The sequence below is a fragment of the Sceloporus occidentalis genome, unplaced genomic scaffold (genome assembly GCF_023333645.1).
Source record: "Sceloporus occidentalis isolate IW3139 unplaced genomic scaffold, rSceOcc1.0.p SCAF_8, whole genome shotgun sequence".
NCBI classification, from domain to species: Eukaryota; Metazoa; Chordata; class Lepidosauria; order Squamata; family Phrynosomatidae; genus Sceloporus; species Sceloporus occidentalis.
The window spans coordinates 15,978,953-15,993,370 of NW_028316988.1; the positions used below are offsets into that span (position 1 = coordinate 15,978,953).

Here is a 14,418-nt window from a genome sequence, read left to right on the forward strand (position 1 = left end):
ATGAGTCAGCTTCTGAAGTTGAGAGAGTGTCACCTTCCAAAGTGTGGTTTTGTCCTTTAATGTATATTTGTAATCTTGTTTTTTCGTATACCGTTTTTTAAATAAAACTCTCTAAAATGCTCCATTATATCCTCCTGATTAGTTATCAACTCATTATTCTTCTTAATTTTCGTTATTAGCCTTGTTTCCTTTCTCTTCATCATTCTTATTGATAACCATTTTCCTGGTTTATTTGCATAATGAAAGTACAGTCCGTCCTCTCCTTATGCGGGGGATCCGTTCCGGATCCCGCCGCGTAAGGCGAATTCCGCCTATGCTCGAGCCCCATTGGAAACAATGGGGCTCGTGCACAGCGCCGCGGGGCGCAACGGGCGCACGCGCCCATTCAATTGAATGGGACCTGCCGCCCCGCGTGTGCCCCGTGGCTTGAGCGTGTATGCTCAAGGCTGCGTATGGCGTGCCCGCGTATGGCGCAGGCGCGCTGTACTGTTGATTTGCCTTTTTCATTTCCTATCCTCATTCCTCTATCATTTCCATTGACATTTCTTCTTTCAATATTTTACATTCCATAAGTAGTTTTGGATCTCTCGGATTTTCATTCAGTAATGTTTGTTTCTCTTTAAGTTTTTTATTTAATTGGTCCATTTTTTTTATCTATCTATCTTTCCTTATAATTGTATTTTGTTGGATCAAAAAACCCCTAATTACCGCTTTCGCTGCTTCCCAAACTATATCTATCCTTGTTCCCTTACCTAAATTTTCTTTGAAGTAGTTAACTATGACTGTTTTTATCTTTTTTACTACCTCCTCATTTCGTAATATTTCTGCATTGAGTCTCCATTTAAAAAATGTTTTCTCATTTCTAATGAGACTTGTGGGTTGTGGTCCGATAAAATTCTTGGCATTATCTCCATTTCTTTCAAAAGCTTTGCTAAGGTTCGTGTAACTAATATTAGGTCAATCCTAGCCACTGAATTGTGTCTAGAAGAAAAATGAGTATATTCTCTAGCATTAGCATACAAATGTCTCCAAGTATCCAATAGGCATAAATTTTCCAACAAATTAAAAAAGGATTTTGGCAATTTACCCTGTTTTTCTTTTATCCCGTTACTTGAATTTCTATCCCGTTCCGGTTTGATCACTCCATTACGACCCCCTAATATAATTACATCATCATATTTTTGTTCTAACAAGATGTTTTGTATATCCTCGAAAAACTTTGCTTACCTATAAATTATTACCTATAAGTTACTTACTTTATAACTTACCTATAAGTTATTACCTATAAAGCCCTACATGGCTTGGGCCCAAGCTACTTGAAGGAGCGCCACTTCAAAGCTCATGGGTTCACCATGGTCATCTGAAGGTGTGACATAAAGCTGTTGTGTTGTAACACATGGGCCTGTTCCAGAATGCCAAAATAAAGCTGCTTTGGGTCTCTTTGGAGGTATGCTGTTTAAATGCTGCATGCATCCTAAGAATCCGGAAGCTGCACCAAAGCTGCACTCCAGTGCTTAGGAATGGAGTGTGGCTTTGGCACGACCTCCAGACTCTTAGGACCCATGCATCGTTTAAATAGCATACCTCCAAAGAGACCTGCAGCAGCTTTATTTTGGCAGTATGTAACAGGCCAAAGAGAGAGAGACCATGGCAAATATGCTCTCCTCATGTGCCACCACCCATAAGACTATGACCTGGGACTCCAGGATTGGTGATGGATCATGTCAGAACTTAATCTGAGCCAATTGCCAACCTCCTGATCTGGGACAAAGAAATGGGTCCCAGAACAGATCCAGCCGGAAATCTCCCTGGAAGCCAAGAGGATCAAACTGAGGCTGTCATGCTTTGGCCACATTGTGAGAAGGCAGGACTCATTGGAAAAGACAACAATGCTAGGAAAAACTAACCAACAGGATTAAGGCCATAATTCTTGCAGAACTCTGTCCTCTGGACAAAGACATTTTGATGTTAAGACAATAACCAGTGTGGCCTGCAACAAAGCATTGCAGAGTTTAGTGCTCCTGTACAGCCAGCCATGCCTGCCAGTTTTTCTGCCCTGAAACACCAGCAAATGCGTTGAGCAGCAACCAAAGCACATGAAGTGCATGTTCCCATTTGCCAACCCAACTCATGTTGATGTTCCAGGTGAACCTAGTTTGCCGGAAGTTGAGCATGAGAGAAAAACTCCAAGGCTGCTCTCTCGTGGCAAGAGGCCATATTGCAGCAACAGCCTCCAATAGTCCAGCTATGTTAAAATGCTACCAAATGCGGAAACTGAATTCTTAAAAAGACAAGATAGCAGAAGCTCTTAGGGGCCAGCATGGCATAGTGGTTTGAATGTTGGACTATGACTCTGGAAATCGGGGATCGAATCGTGGATCGGACATGTTAACCCACTGGGCAACTTTGAGCAAATCACACTCTCTCAGCCTCAGAGGTTGCCAATGGCAAACCCCCTTAAAGAAAACCAAATGATTGGATATGTGTTTTGAAAGACAGAGGTTAGTAGCATGAGCTTTCATAGACTTGAGTCTACTTCCTCAGATGCATTTGGAGATGAGGAAGTAGATGCAACTCTACAAAAGCTCAGGCTTTCAACTTCCATCTCAAAGTCTCAAAGGTGCTGCAAGATCTGTTAAAATACATTATAATTGAATATGTTGTATTCATTATAATGCAATGCATTCTAAGGCTTGAATATGGATGTTGCAAAGCTACTCAGCTCTATTTCTTTACAAGTAAGTCCAATTTTTTCTTTTCCTAGGTCCAAACAGGGTGGAATTTTTGGCCTCCTCTGGTTGGGTTGATTTTGTGCGCTTAAGGAGATTGAATCTAATGAAGTAAAGCATTCACTGCAAAACAAAAACCATGCACCATGAAGGGCAGTCAAGTGAGGCTACATACTCATCTCTTTTGCAGACTCCTGCTAGATGCACACAATCATGTTTGCTTAGGGCCTGAGTGCTTTGGTTACCTTCTGCAAACTAAATGCAAAGCCACAACCCAGAGACATAACCGTGTGTCGCACAGCTGTCGACGAACCGGCTCCTCACCTGTTTCGTTCAACAGGATGGTCCTCACAATGGCCTCCATAGCCCCAGCAAATGTGGAGGGCCCGCTGTATATGTGTATATGTGTACAGAGAGAGAGAATGAGAGAGAGAGAGAGAGGTGGTTTCTAAAAAGGACACAACACCAGAAAGGAAGGTTGCTTAAGATGGTGGAAGTTTAATAACTGGCAGGGAAAACATCACAGGAGCCACGAAGAAGCATCAGTCTTTGGCCGTTGCTCTTTGCAACCGGGAGTCATCTGAGTACTCTTCTGGCTCGTCGCCCATTTCGTTCAACAGGACGGTCCTCACGATGGCCTCCGTAACGGCGTACGGGTCACAGTTGGCCGAGGGCCGGCGGTCTTCAAAGTAGCCGCACCCGTCCTGCCCGACCTGCCGTGGGATCCGGATACTGGCCCCACGGTTGGCGACGCCAGCAGAGAATTCGTTGATGCTCGAGGTCTCGTGATGGCCCGTAAGCCTCCGGGTGTTGTCCTGGCCTCCCCGAGGGTCGTACATCCGGATGTGGTACTGGTGACGCTTGCTCAGCTTGTCTATCGCGCTTTCAATGAACCTAAAAATGAAAATTAGGGAGAGATTGGTCAAGAAACCAACCGAGGGGGCACCAAAGCAGAAAGGGTTTGGTGGGCCATGCGTTCAATTTCTGAGCAGCAGGAAAGAATAGTGTGGTGGAGTGGTTACAAAGTAGAGTAGAGACATAGTCAAGGCTGATGCAGCAGTCAGACTAGTCCTGCCTGACTCGAGTAAATGTCCGCCAGAGGACCTGAATTGAAGGAGTGGATTATATGGGAGGAGGCGGTCCTGGTACCAGACTTTGACTCAAAATAGCCCCTTCCTCTGAAGTTCACCCAAGAAATGAAAGCTTCTGCCTAGACAGGAACTCTACTCACTTGATCCCACCGGCTCCTCTAGATTCCAGTGTGCTGACATTGGTGTGGCATCCGGCCCCGTTCCAGTTGCCTGTCATGGGTTTGGGGTCCAAGGTGGCTACCACCCCAAAATCTTCACAGACCCGATGCAGAATGTATCTCGCCATCCACAGATGGTCGCCCATCTCAATCCCTTCGCAAGGTCCGATCTGGAACTCCCACTACGAAAAAGGAAAGAGACACACAAAAGATGAGATTTTTCAGAAAGCATCCAGCAGTAGTGGTGATTGGTTTTGGGTTTGTTTTAAAATGAATATATTTCTAGTCCTCAGCAGTCGTTAAGGAATCTAGAGGCAAAACTAAGTCATTCTCTGAAGATGCCAGCCACCGATGCTGGCGAAACTTCAGGAATAAACTCTTCTAGAACATGGCCACAAAGCCCGACACAAAAAGCTATGGATGCTGGCCCTGAAAGCCTTCAACTTCACATAAGTCACAGATACAATGCCCCTATGGCTACCTAGGTCAAGGTCCCTAAGAATACTCACCCAATGAGTATTCTTAGGTGTTTAAGTGTAGGACTATGACTCTGCAGACCAGGGTTCAATTCCCTGCTCAGGCATTAAACCTACTGGGTGACTTTGGGTGAGTCACACACTCTGAGCCTCAGGGAAAAGCGATGGCAAACCTCCCCGGAACAAATCTTGCCAAGAAATCTGTGATAGGGTTGCCATAAGTTGGAACAATGGTGTCACACGTCTCAAGTTTTGCCTGCATCTCTCCCTCAACCTCCACTTCTTTCTCTTTGCAGGTGAGGAAGACTCCAAAGGGAAGCGTAGAAATAGGTTACATCCTCTTTGCAAAATACCTGAGAAGGCATGACCTCTGCGTTGGTGCCACAGATCTCTACCCCGGCGTAAATGCAGGCTTTGTAGTGGGCCTCCACAATGTCACGGCCGTAGACTTTGTTTGCCCCGACTCCACAGTAATAGGGTCCTGGAAAGGAAGCCACAACACGTTCATTCAAGCTGACCGACCCCTTGCCCCCCCTTAGCATCCTTTGAGCTCTTGGGCACATCTCCAGCCAACGTGACTCAAGATGGCAACTGGGGTTTAAAGGAGCATCATAAGAAGATGCATTTCTTTTTATAAGAAAGGTGAAGAAAGAGCCCATCTTCCAAGATAGTGGATCTTTTTGGTATCCAGGCAGAATGAAACAACAGGTGCCACTGCAGGTGAAGAAAAAGGCAGAAGCCTTTCCTAAGAATCCATATTAAGAAAGACTCTCTTCTCACAACACATATAGGAAGGGTTATCTTTTGAGTCTGCCTCCATTGTGCGATTCTGCAAAGACGGGAAGGCTATTTTTCTTCACAACTCTGCCTTCCCTCATTGCAGAAATAAAAAGAGATTTTCCTTGACATCATCTGCCCGAATTAAACCTCATATGATTAACTGACAAATCTTTCTTTAATTAGAGGACAAGGGCCTCATTTTTCTAAAAAGCGACTCACTGGAAGTGCCGGCCAGCATGCTAAAAACAACAAAAGCTTGGGGCAATATATATATATATATATATATATATATATATCTCAGGATGTTTTTCACTTAGGCTTTAAATCTGCCACGGTTGCTCTACTGCTTTGTATCGGTTGTGGTTTTCATCTCCGCTTTTTGCTTCTACCCTCCTAGGAAAGATCTGTTCCAAAGAGCAGCTGAGAAAGTGTAAATAAGACTGTTTTTCACCTTCGGAACAGATGACAAAACTTGCACCTTCCTCCTTTTCCCTTGATGCTGACATACACCAAACTGGTTTTAAGAGGAAGTATCAATATTTTTTTAAACAAGAAGGAAGATCATTTAGTTTTCTTCTTCTATGCATTCCTCTACCTGCCTCTCCCAATGTGGGGGCTTGGTTACCCCACTTCCAAGTTCCCCTTATGAAATCTAATGGGTCAAAATTATTAGTGGATACTCAGATTGTAGTGGAACCAGGGCTCTCTGGGTTAAAGCATCAGCCACTTTCATTAGCAGGGACCCTAACATATATGGCTACCCACAGGCTGCCTTGTCTGCTCTAAGCTTAGCTGCAATCCTCAGCGTCTGTAAAAAGGGGATGGATTTTCCAGAAAACAATATACATTTTGGCTGTCCATGATTGCAAAGAATTGTGGAGCAACTTGGTCTTGAGTGGGGAATTAAGACTCATTCGTTTTACAAAACACCTGCTCCTGGTAGGTGAGGAAAGCTGCAATCTGACACGTCCACAGCATAGTGTAAGTATCTGCAAATGGAGATGCGGTGCAATCCTCTATGCAGCCTCCACGCAGAATAGGAACACTGCACATCACAGGGCAATGGCTGAATGCCACTGTGCAATGCACAACAGCGATGCGCAGTCCATAATCGTAATTTGCAGTATTGCCCTATGTGCGACACTGCTTCCTCTGCAGCCAGCAGAATATGTTTGTAGTAATATGGTGAGTAATTCTCTCTGTATGTGTGGTATGATTTTACACTTCCATATCTTACTAACCAAACACTAATTGAACATTGTTCTGTTGATGTGGTTCAGCCCAGCTGCTTGCTTTTTGGGAGTCTCCAGTTTGGTGGGGAGAGATGTGGGTTTTGTTAGGATGAGTGTTTGCCCTTCAAAACCGGCCTACTACGCTGCTATGAAAGGGCCCAGAATCAAGAAATACATTGCAACTCCTATATCCATGGGTGATAGGACCTGGATTACGTCTAAAGAGGACATATATTTTCAGATGTGGATAAACGAAACCACGAGAGCCAGCATGGCATAGTGGTTTGAGCATTCGACTACAACTCTGGAGACCAGGGTTTGATGCCCCACTCAGCCATAAAACCCAATGGGTGACCTTGAGCAAATCACACACTCTCAGGCTCAGGATTTGCAATGGCCAACCTCCTCTGAAGAAATCTTACCAAAGAAAGCCCATGGTAGGTTTGCCTTAGGGTCGCCATAAGTCAGGGATGACCTGAAGGCACACAGCCACAAGCGAAACCACAGGTACCGGTCCCATGGCTATGAGTTGTACTGCATTTTGCATTTGCAAACCAATAAAATAAAGAGCTGGGGTGGAAGCTTCACAAGCAAAACTAGTTCTGGCCTGGGAAGTTTTGCAGAACGTTGCTCAGCCAGCTGCGAAGTAAAGCTCAGGAAGGAAAAGATCAGATGACTTGCAGGCAACCAGATGACAGAGCTGGCAAAGGGTGATACAAGGAAACCAGACTGCTATTTACTTTTTTAAAGAAAAGATCTTTCGGAAGGGATCAAGCAAGAGTGCACTCAGCCGCTGGGTGTGCAAGACGAGCTGCCTGCCTCTCCTTATCAGCCAGAAGCCACCAGACATATCAGAGGACGGTGGTCTATTTATAGATCTGCCACATTCAACCGTCTTGGCTTACTGGCCAACGAATGTCGACTATAACTTTAGATGGGGAGCTGGTTTTTCCTTTCTTTTATTCTCCTGCTAGGCCCAAAGGGTGGGTTAAATGCCAACAGGTATTCCATTGCTGCTTCAAGTGCATTTCAATTATGGTTGGCCCTCCACATTTGCAGCTTTGACTTCTGCGGATTTGGTTATTTGCGGTTTTGATCAATATGTTCTCTCTAGGAGTATCTAGGTCCTCCAGCGCAACTCTGCCAGACGTTGACCATGGAGTTGTGCTGGAGAACCTAGAGGTTCCTAGTGAAAACACTTCTCTAGGCATTTATAGGTCCTCCAGTACAATTCTATGATCAACTGAGATGATGTCAAAAAAGTTGCACTGAAGGACCTGGAGATTCCTAGAGAGGTGTTGTCTCAGGTTAAAAGAATAGTGTATATGATTTGATCTCATTCCTGTCTTTGTCCCCAAAATACAGACTCAAGGGAATTTACGATAAGCTTACCAGTTGTTGGAGCCCTATTTCCCCTGTAATTTTCATTGAGTTAATTCTTGTATTCTCCTTGTACTTTGTAGATACTTTTCTGGCAAGCTTTCTGGTTGTACTATTATAATTTTCCTGCAATGCTTTTGTCTTATTTTGTAATGGCTGTTGTGCCACAGACAAATAAACTTGATGATGATGATGATGATGATAAGATTACAATGGGATATAAATTAACACACACACACAATTAAAATGCATTTAAGCAGGGAGTCTTCTGCTTACCTTGGGGGCCTGGAAACCCATTTTCAGGCCAGCCGTATGGGTGCCCATCGATGCCGAGCAAAGTGTACTCCTGCTCCATCCCAAACCAAGGGTGGCTGTCCGTCACCATGTCCATGATCTTCTTACAGGTGTGCCTCAAGTTGGTTTCTGTGGGAAAGGAGAGGTTTTGAGCATCCCTGTCTTATGCTAGATTTATCATTTGAGGAGCGACTGAGAATGTTCTGCTAGGGAACGCTGGGGTTTTTGCTCTGGCATTCACAGATCAGACTATGAATCCCAGAACACAGACCAACAGGTCTCCTAGTGTGCCAGGGATTTGGCACCACATTTGTGCCCGTTGGCTACAACTTGGAGAGCATAGTTTCCAGACCTTTCACCATTTGGAGCCCAGTTTAAATATTTGCAGGGATGGAGCAAGCTTGTTTTCTGCTGCTCCAGAGAATAGGACTCAGAACAATGGATGCAAACTACAGGGAAAGAGAGTCCAAGTAAACATTAGGAAGAGCTTCCTGGCAGCAAGAGCTGTTTGATAATGGGTTCTGAGTGTGGTGGAGTCTCCTTCTTTGGAGGTTTTGAAACGGATTTCAGAATGAATGTAACAAGAATTCCTTCTTTGGACAGAAAGTTTACAATCCAGTGATTTAAAATAATGTATGTGTAAATATGTTATCTATATGTGTATCTAGATACACACACACATCTATCTATCTATCTATCTATCTATCTATCTATCTATCTATCTATCTATCTATCATCTCCATATATGTGTCTACTGCATCACAAGAGTTGGCCAATATCTCTCCTTCCACAAGCAGCACACAGAAAGATTACAATAGTGTATGTGTGTGTGAAGAGAAAGAAAGGGGGAATGAAGGAAGAGTGCTAAAAAGGAGACTCACCAGCCCTCTTGCGGTTGTATTTCAAAACCTCGCACAACACAAGCTTGTTAGGATCCAGACAGAAAGGGTCTCTGAATAGCCTAACAGGTACTAAGAACATGTCGCTGTTGGAGCCTTCGGATTGGCCGGTGCTGGATCCATCGAAGTTCCATTCGGGGAGATCTGGCAAAAGATATTCGAGGAGACATTTGATCAGCTCTCCGTCTGGAAGATGTATAACCTGCCTTATAACCAAATGAATGCCAAAGGAGCTTGAGAGCAACATGTAATAACACAAGGTGTGTGTTTCTGCCTTCAGGTTGCCTGTTGACTGGTGGTGACGCCATGAATTTCATAGGGTTTTCATAGGCAAGGAATCCTCAGAGGTGGTTTTGCCAGTCCCTTTCTCTGAAATATGCCAACAGCACCTGGTATTCATTAGCGATCTCCCATCCAAATACTAACCAGAGGCTGACCCTGCTTAGCTTCCAAGATGGTGCCTTTCTAGAGTATTTAGGCCTACACACGGACTAAATAAAAAACCAGAATGCTGCAGTGGTTTGAGCACTGGACTATTACTCTGGAGGCCAGGGTTTGGCCATGTAAACCCACTGGGTGACCTTGGGCAAGTCACACTCTCTCAGCCTCAGAGGATGGCAATGGCAAACCCCCTCTGAAGAAACTTGCCAAGAAAACCCCATGATAGGTCTGTCAGTCAGAAATGACTTAAGGCATACAGCAACAACACAAAAAACCCTTACCAACCCTCTTCATTCCTTCAGTATGTGCCTTGCATGGCAAATAGCCCAGGTCCCATTCTTGCAGGGCAAGAAACATGTGCCCTCTCTGAAACCTTGGGCAGCGTCTGCCAATTGCCATCAAGAATGCTGAATTAGATCAACCCCTGGGATAATTCTATATATGACAGGTTCGGATATATGATTAATCCGGATTATTTTTTGAGATTTAACCTCCTTGAATTAGTTGGAAGATTGCTCACTGCTTGCTGACGTTTCCTGTAACCAAAAGGCCATGGTGATAAATAGATGCCCAGAATGAGCTTAGCCTCCCTTCCTCCACTCCCTGTGGTCAGAACATAAGCGTTGCCAAGATGAATCTCCCACTTGTTGCAACTGTTTTGCACAATCCTGTGACGTCAACCTCATCGCAGCTCAACCCCAATTGAAAATCACCAGGAGGAGATAAAAAATGCTTTCTACGTCATCATCGGACAAAACTATATGAAGTTAAAACCAGAAAGACACACAGCAAGCCAATCAGTGGCTTATCAGATGGTGCATTCACACTGCAGGATTGATGCGGTTTTGCACCACTTTAACTGCCATGTCTCCATGGTATAGATTTCTGGAATTGGTAGTGATCTATTTAGCCTTTCAGGTTTCTAGCCCTCAAGACTGGCATCAGATTAAGATGGCAGATTCAAATGGCTGCCAACCAAACTGGAAATGGGGTCCCAGACTTTACCTTCAAGGCTCTTCGGTTCTTTGTTCAAGGTTCTGGTTTTGCAGCGAAGGCCTTCCCCGGTTCCATCAATCCAGATATATGTGGCTAGGACTTTTTTCCCTTGAGGTAGCTTCATGTACTGGTCTCTGACCCCTTTGTTTAGCCTGGAACTGTGTGAGACAGACATGATGGCAATCTGAAGGAAGAAGAAAAAAGAAGGTTTTTAGAAAATCTTCAAAAAAGGATCAGATCTATAGATCTATCACAGATCTGTTAGGAAGCATACTCCATTGAGAAGTCACCCAGTTTGGAAAGCTAGTTGTATGGAGCAGAGAGTATTGCTCTCCCTTCAGATTGTTGCCAAGTTCCAAATCCCATCATCCCACCTCATGCTAGTTGGGGGTGATGGGAGTTGGAATCCAGCAACATCTAATGAGCCCTTTGCTAACCCAGGTTTATGCAAATCCACTTTGGAAACATAGCTGAAGGTGAGTGTTTATCTTTTTATCAAAACAAACAAAGCCAAAAGACTCCAAAATTCAGTGGGTCTTTTTGTCCAAACACCCCTGCAGGCGCAAGGGTCTTGCAAAACTCCATTTGGCTCTAACAGTTATTCATGGAGACAGAAGGATGCAAAGCTGACCTGAAAAAGGCGTCCCACCTCCTGGCCACAAAGAGGATGATTGAATTAACAGTTGCACACACCCAAGTGCCAGGGTGGGGCTGATGCTTCTTTGTGGGTGCTCAAGGTGGGGTAAAGGAGGTGTCAGATCACATCTTTAACAACCCCATCCCTGCGAGGGAGGATTTGTCAGCCAGAGTTCAACCAGCTTTAGGGCCAAGCAAAGAGGGATTAAATTGCAGCATCTAATGAAGTGTGGTGTTGTGGTTTGAGTGTTGAACTACAATGCTGGAGACCATGGTTCAATTCTCAGCTTGGCCATGAAACCCACTGGATGGCCTTGGGCAAGTCACACTCTCTCAGCCTCAGAGGACAGCAATGGCAACCCCCCCTCTGAACAAACCTTGCCAAGAAAACCCCATGATAAGTTTGCCTTAGGGTCTCCAGAAGTCAGAAAACAGCCTGAAGTCACACAACAACAACAAATCCAATCAGGTTTGTCATAGCCTTCCTCTGAGGCTGAGAGCCTGCAACTTTCATGGCTGAGTGAGGAATCGAAGCCTGGTCTCTAGAGTCATAATCCAACACTCAAACCACTAGGCTATGCTGGCTCCCTCTGAAACAGAGCCTACAGCACTTTGTATTCATTGGTGGTCTCCCCTCCAAGTACTAACCAGGGCTGACCCTGCTTGGCTTCCAAGTTCAGACAGGAGCGGGTGCCTTTGGGGTATTTAGACCTGGCATGATGGAAATATCCACAGATCGATTTATGCCGCAAGCAAATACACTAGGCAGGAATATCAGTTTTGGTCATCAAATACAAAGTCAGTCCCAAGTTGTTCCCCTCCTGAGAGATATGGAAAGAAAAGAACCAGGAAGCAATGAACATGCAAGGGAACTGGAAAAACAAACAGTGAAATGCAAAGGCCAAGCCAAGGGGATTTGTTCATTCCGGTTTAAAGTGAACAACAGGCAAACGGTGTGTATCAGGGACCACCTTGAAAAGGCACGAAATTACGAATGAGTTTTACAAGCCCAACAGAACGTTTCTTCAGGTTGTAAAATAAAAAGCAGGTGGGAAGAAAAGCAAAAGATTTTGCAGGGCAGAGCAAAGGGAAATTGTCTACTTCCTCAGATGCATATGGATATAATAATAATAGTGGGAATAATAATAATGTAGAGAGCTATTGTAGCACCTTTGAGACTCACTGAAAGAAATTGGCAGCATGAACTTTCCTAGACTTCACTCTACTTCCTCAGATGTATTTGGATATAATAATAATAATAATAATAATAATAATAATAATAATGTAGAGAGATCTTGTAGCACCTGAGACTAAGTGAAATAAAGAAACTGGCATCATGAACTTTCCTACACTTCACTCTACTTCCTCAGATGCATTTGGAAAGATTGTCTTTGTCAAGTCTCCAAAGACTTAGGACAGAAAGACACGTTTACAGGCTCCAACCCCTTCTGGGCAGAGGACTAAAATGCTGCCACAATGTGAGCATCATTTCCCATCATCCACCGACCTGACCCCCAGAGGGTTTTAATATGCACAAGTTAAGCTGTCCTTTTGTCTCTCAATGTGCAAGAAAGCGATTGCAAGAAAGAAAGAAAGACTCCATTGTGCGCACCGGCCAGTTTCGCAAGCCACTTGGGGAGGGCTTTTGGTGTTAAGTAGGAGGAGCTACAGCCATTTCCATGGGTCTCCTCAGAAGAAAAGAGACCCTCCTTCCTTCCCATTGCTTCTCAAGAGTCACACGTGGAGGAGACCGAAAAGAAAAGTTGGGCCAAGGTGAAAGGCAACAAGGATCTTGTGCTTGATGGAAAGCAAGGAGGAGGTTTTAGAGACAGAAGACTGGCTCACAAACTTGCAAGGCAAGGGGGAAAGAAGGGTGTTTCCCCCCTCTTTTCTGGGGGATCGTGCCCTTGGAGGGGTGGGCAAGGTGGGCCAAGGGCCCCCCTCGGCAAGAAAAAGAAAAGCAACTGGGAGAAAGAGAGAAATTTGGTGCGCCATCCTCCGTGCGTTTTTACGCATCCAGGTCCAGCTTGCCTGCTGCCATAACCAGCAAGGGATTCCTTGGGAGGAAGCCTCATGAAAGCCACTGGGTGACCAGTCACACTCTCTCAGCCTCAGGGGAAGGCCCTGGCCAACCTCCCCTGCCCACATCTGGCCCAGCAAACCCCCTGATGGGGTCCCCTTAGGGTTGCCACAAATTGGAAACGACTTGAAGGCACACAACAACAAGAACCAAAGCCTTCCCCCCCCCCCCCCAGCCCAAATGGGGACAACAGTTTGGGGACAGAAGTCTTCCTGATGGCAGATTTGGGGCATGACAACCCCTCACTCTCCCGAAGGCATGTTTTTTCTTAAATGGAGACAAGGATCTTCTTTGGGGACTGGCTGCAAAAGCCCTGAAAATCTTCCTGTGGGTGGATTTGGGGTATGCCAATCCTCCACCTCCAAAGGCATCTTTTTTCTTTTTCTTAAATCGGGGAAAGAATCCTCTTTAGGGATTCACTGCAAAAGCCCTGAAAGTCTTCCTGTCGGTGGATTCTGGGCATGCCAATCCCTCTCTCTCCAAAGGCAGGTTTTTCTTAAATGGGGACAAGGCTTAGGCTGCTAAAGCCCTGGAAGTCTTCCCTGTGGGTGGCTTTGGGTGGGACGGCTGGGCTCTAGGATTTTGGAGGCCAGGGTTCGAGTCCCAGCTTGGCCATGAGGCTGCCCGCAAGATCTGCTTACCTTCCGCTGGGCGCTGATGGTTTTGCGCAGAGGTTCCTCCTTCCCAGTCCCGGACCAGCCACCTCCAGCTTGCCCAGTTGCCTTCTTTTATAGCCAGTCCTCTCTCCTCCCTTCCCCGAAGGGCAGAGGAGGAGCCAGGGCCCAGAAAGGAGGCGGGCAGGTTTCCCTTCCAAAAAGGATGGTGACACCATTTGCCTGCTGGCTCTTTTCCTTCCTCATAGCTTTCTTTGGGCCCCATAGTTGCTCTCCAAAGCCAAGACTTTGGGGCTGGGGGGAAATGCACTCTGCACGTGCCCAGAGGCGTTTTGTAAGAAGCCTCCTCTCCAAAGCCAATACTTTTGTGTTAGAAAAAAAATTGCACTCTGCACATGCCCAGAGGCGTTTTGTGACCTTGGGCAAGTCATACTCTCTCAGCCTCAGAGGATGGCCATGGCAAACCCCTTCTGAACAAATCATACCAAGCAAAACCCTATGATAAGTTCGTCTTAGGGTCACCGTAAGTTAAAAATGACTCAAGCACAGGACACCTCTCAGTCAGAGTGACCAGATGTCCTCTTTTCCCAGGACATGTCCTCCATTTCAACC

At 45.4% G+C, this 14,418-nt stretch overlaps 1 protein-coding gene across 1 annotated transcript; it reads right to left on the reverse strand.

Annotated features, from left to right (window-relative positions):
• Positions 1 to 3,202: 3,202 nt before the first annotated feature.
• LOC149308024 (glutamine synthetase-like) lies at positions 3,203 to 13,932 on the reverse strand. Its single transcript, XM_089534944.1, has 7 exons — positions 13,834 to 13,932; positions 10,486 to 10,660; positions 9,022 to 9,183; positions 8,123 to 8,269; positions 4,808 to 4,935; positions 3,961 to 4,160; positions 3,203 to 3,623 (listed from the first exon to the last, which is right to left on the reverse strand). The coding sequence occupies exons 2-7, from the start codon at positions 10,649 to 10,651 to the stop codon at positions 3,272 to 3,274; spliced, it is 1,155 nt and encodes a 384-aa protein (XP_089391070.1). The 5' UTR covers positions 10,652 to 10,660; positions 13,834 to 13,932; the 3' UTR covers positions 3,203 to 3,271.
• Between the last annotated feature and the right edge of the window lie 486 nt (positions 13,933 to 14,418).

What these genes read in the sequence shown, in the direction of transcription:
- LOC149308024 (XM_089534944.1), bottom strand. Translation starts at nt 10,651, where the DNA reads ATGTCTGTCTCACACAGTTCCAGGCTAAACAAAGGGGTCAGAGACCAG. An exon ending in AGAACCGAAGAGCCTTGAAG is followed by an intron (nt 9,184 to 10,485) that starts GTAAAGTCTGGG and finishes ATCTTTTGCCAG; the next exon opens with ATCTCCCCGAATGGAACTTC. An exon ending in AGAGGAGCCGGTGGGATCAA is followed by an intron (nt 3,624 to 3,960) that starts GTGAGTAGAGTT and finishes TTTCATTTTTAG; the next exon opens with GTTCATTGAAAGCGCGATAG.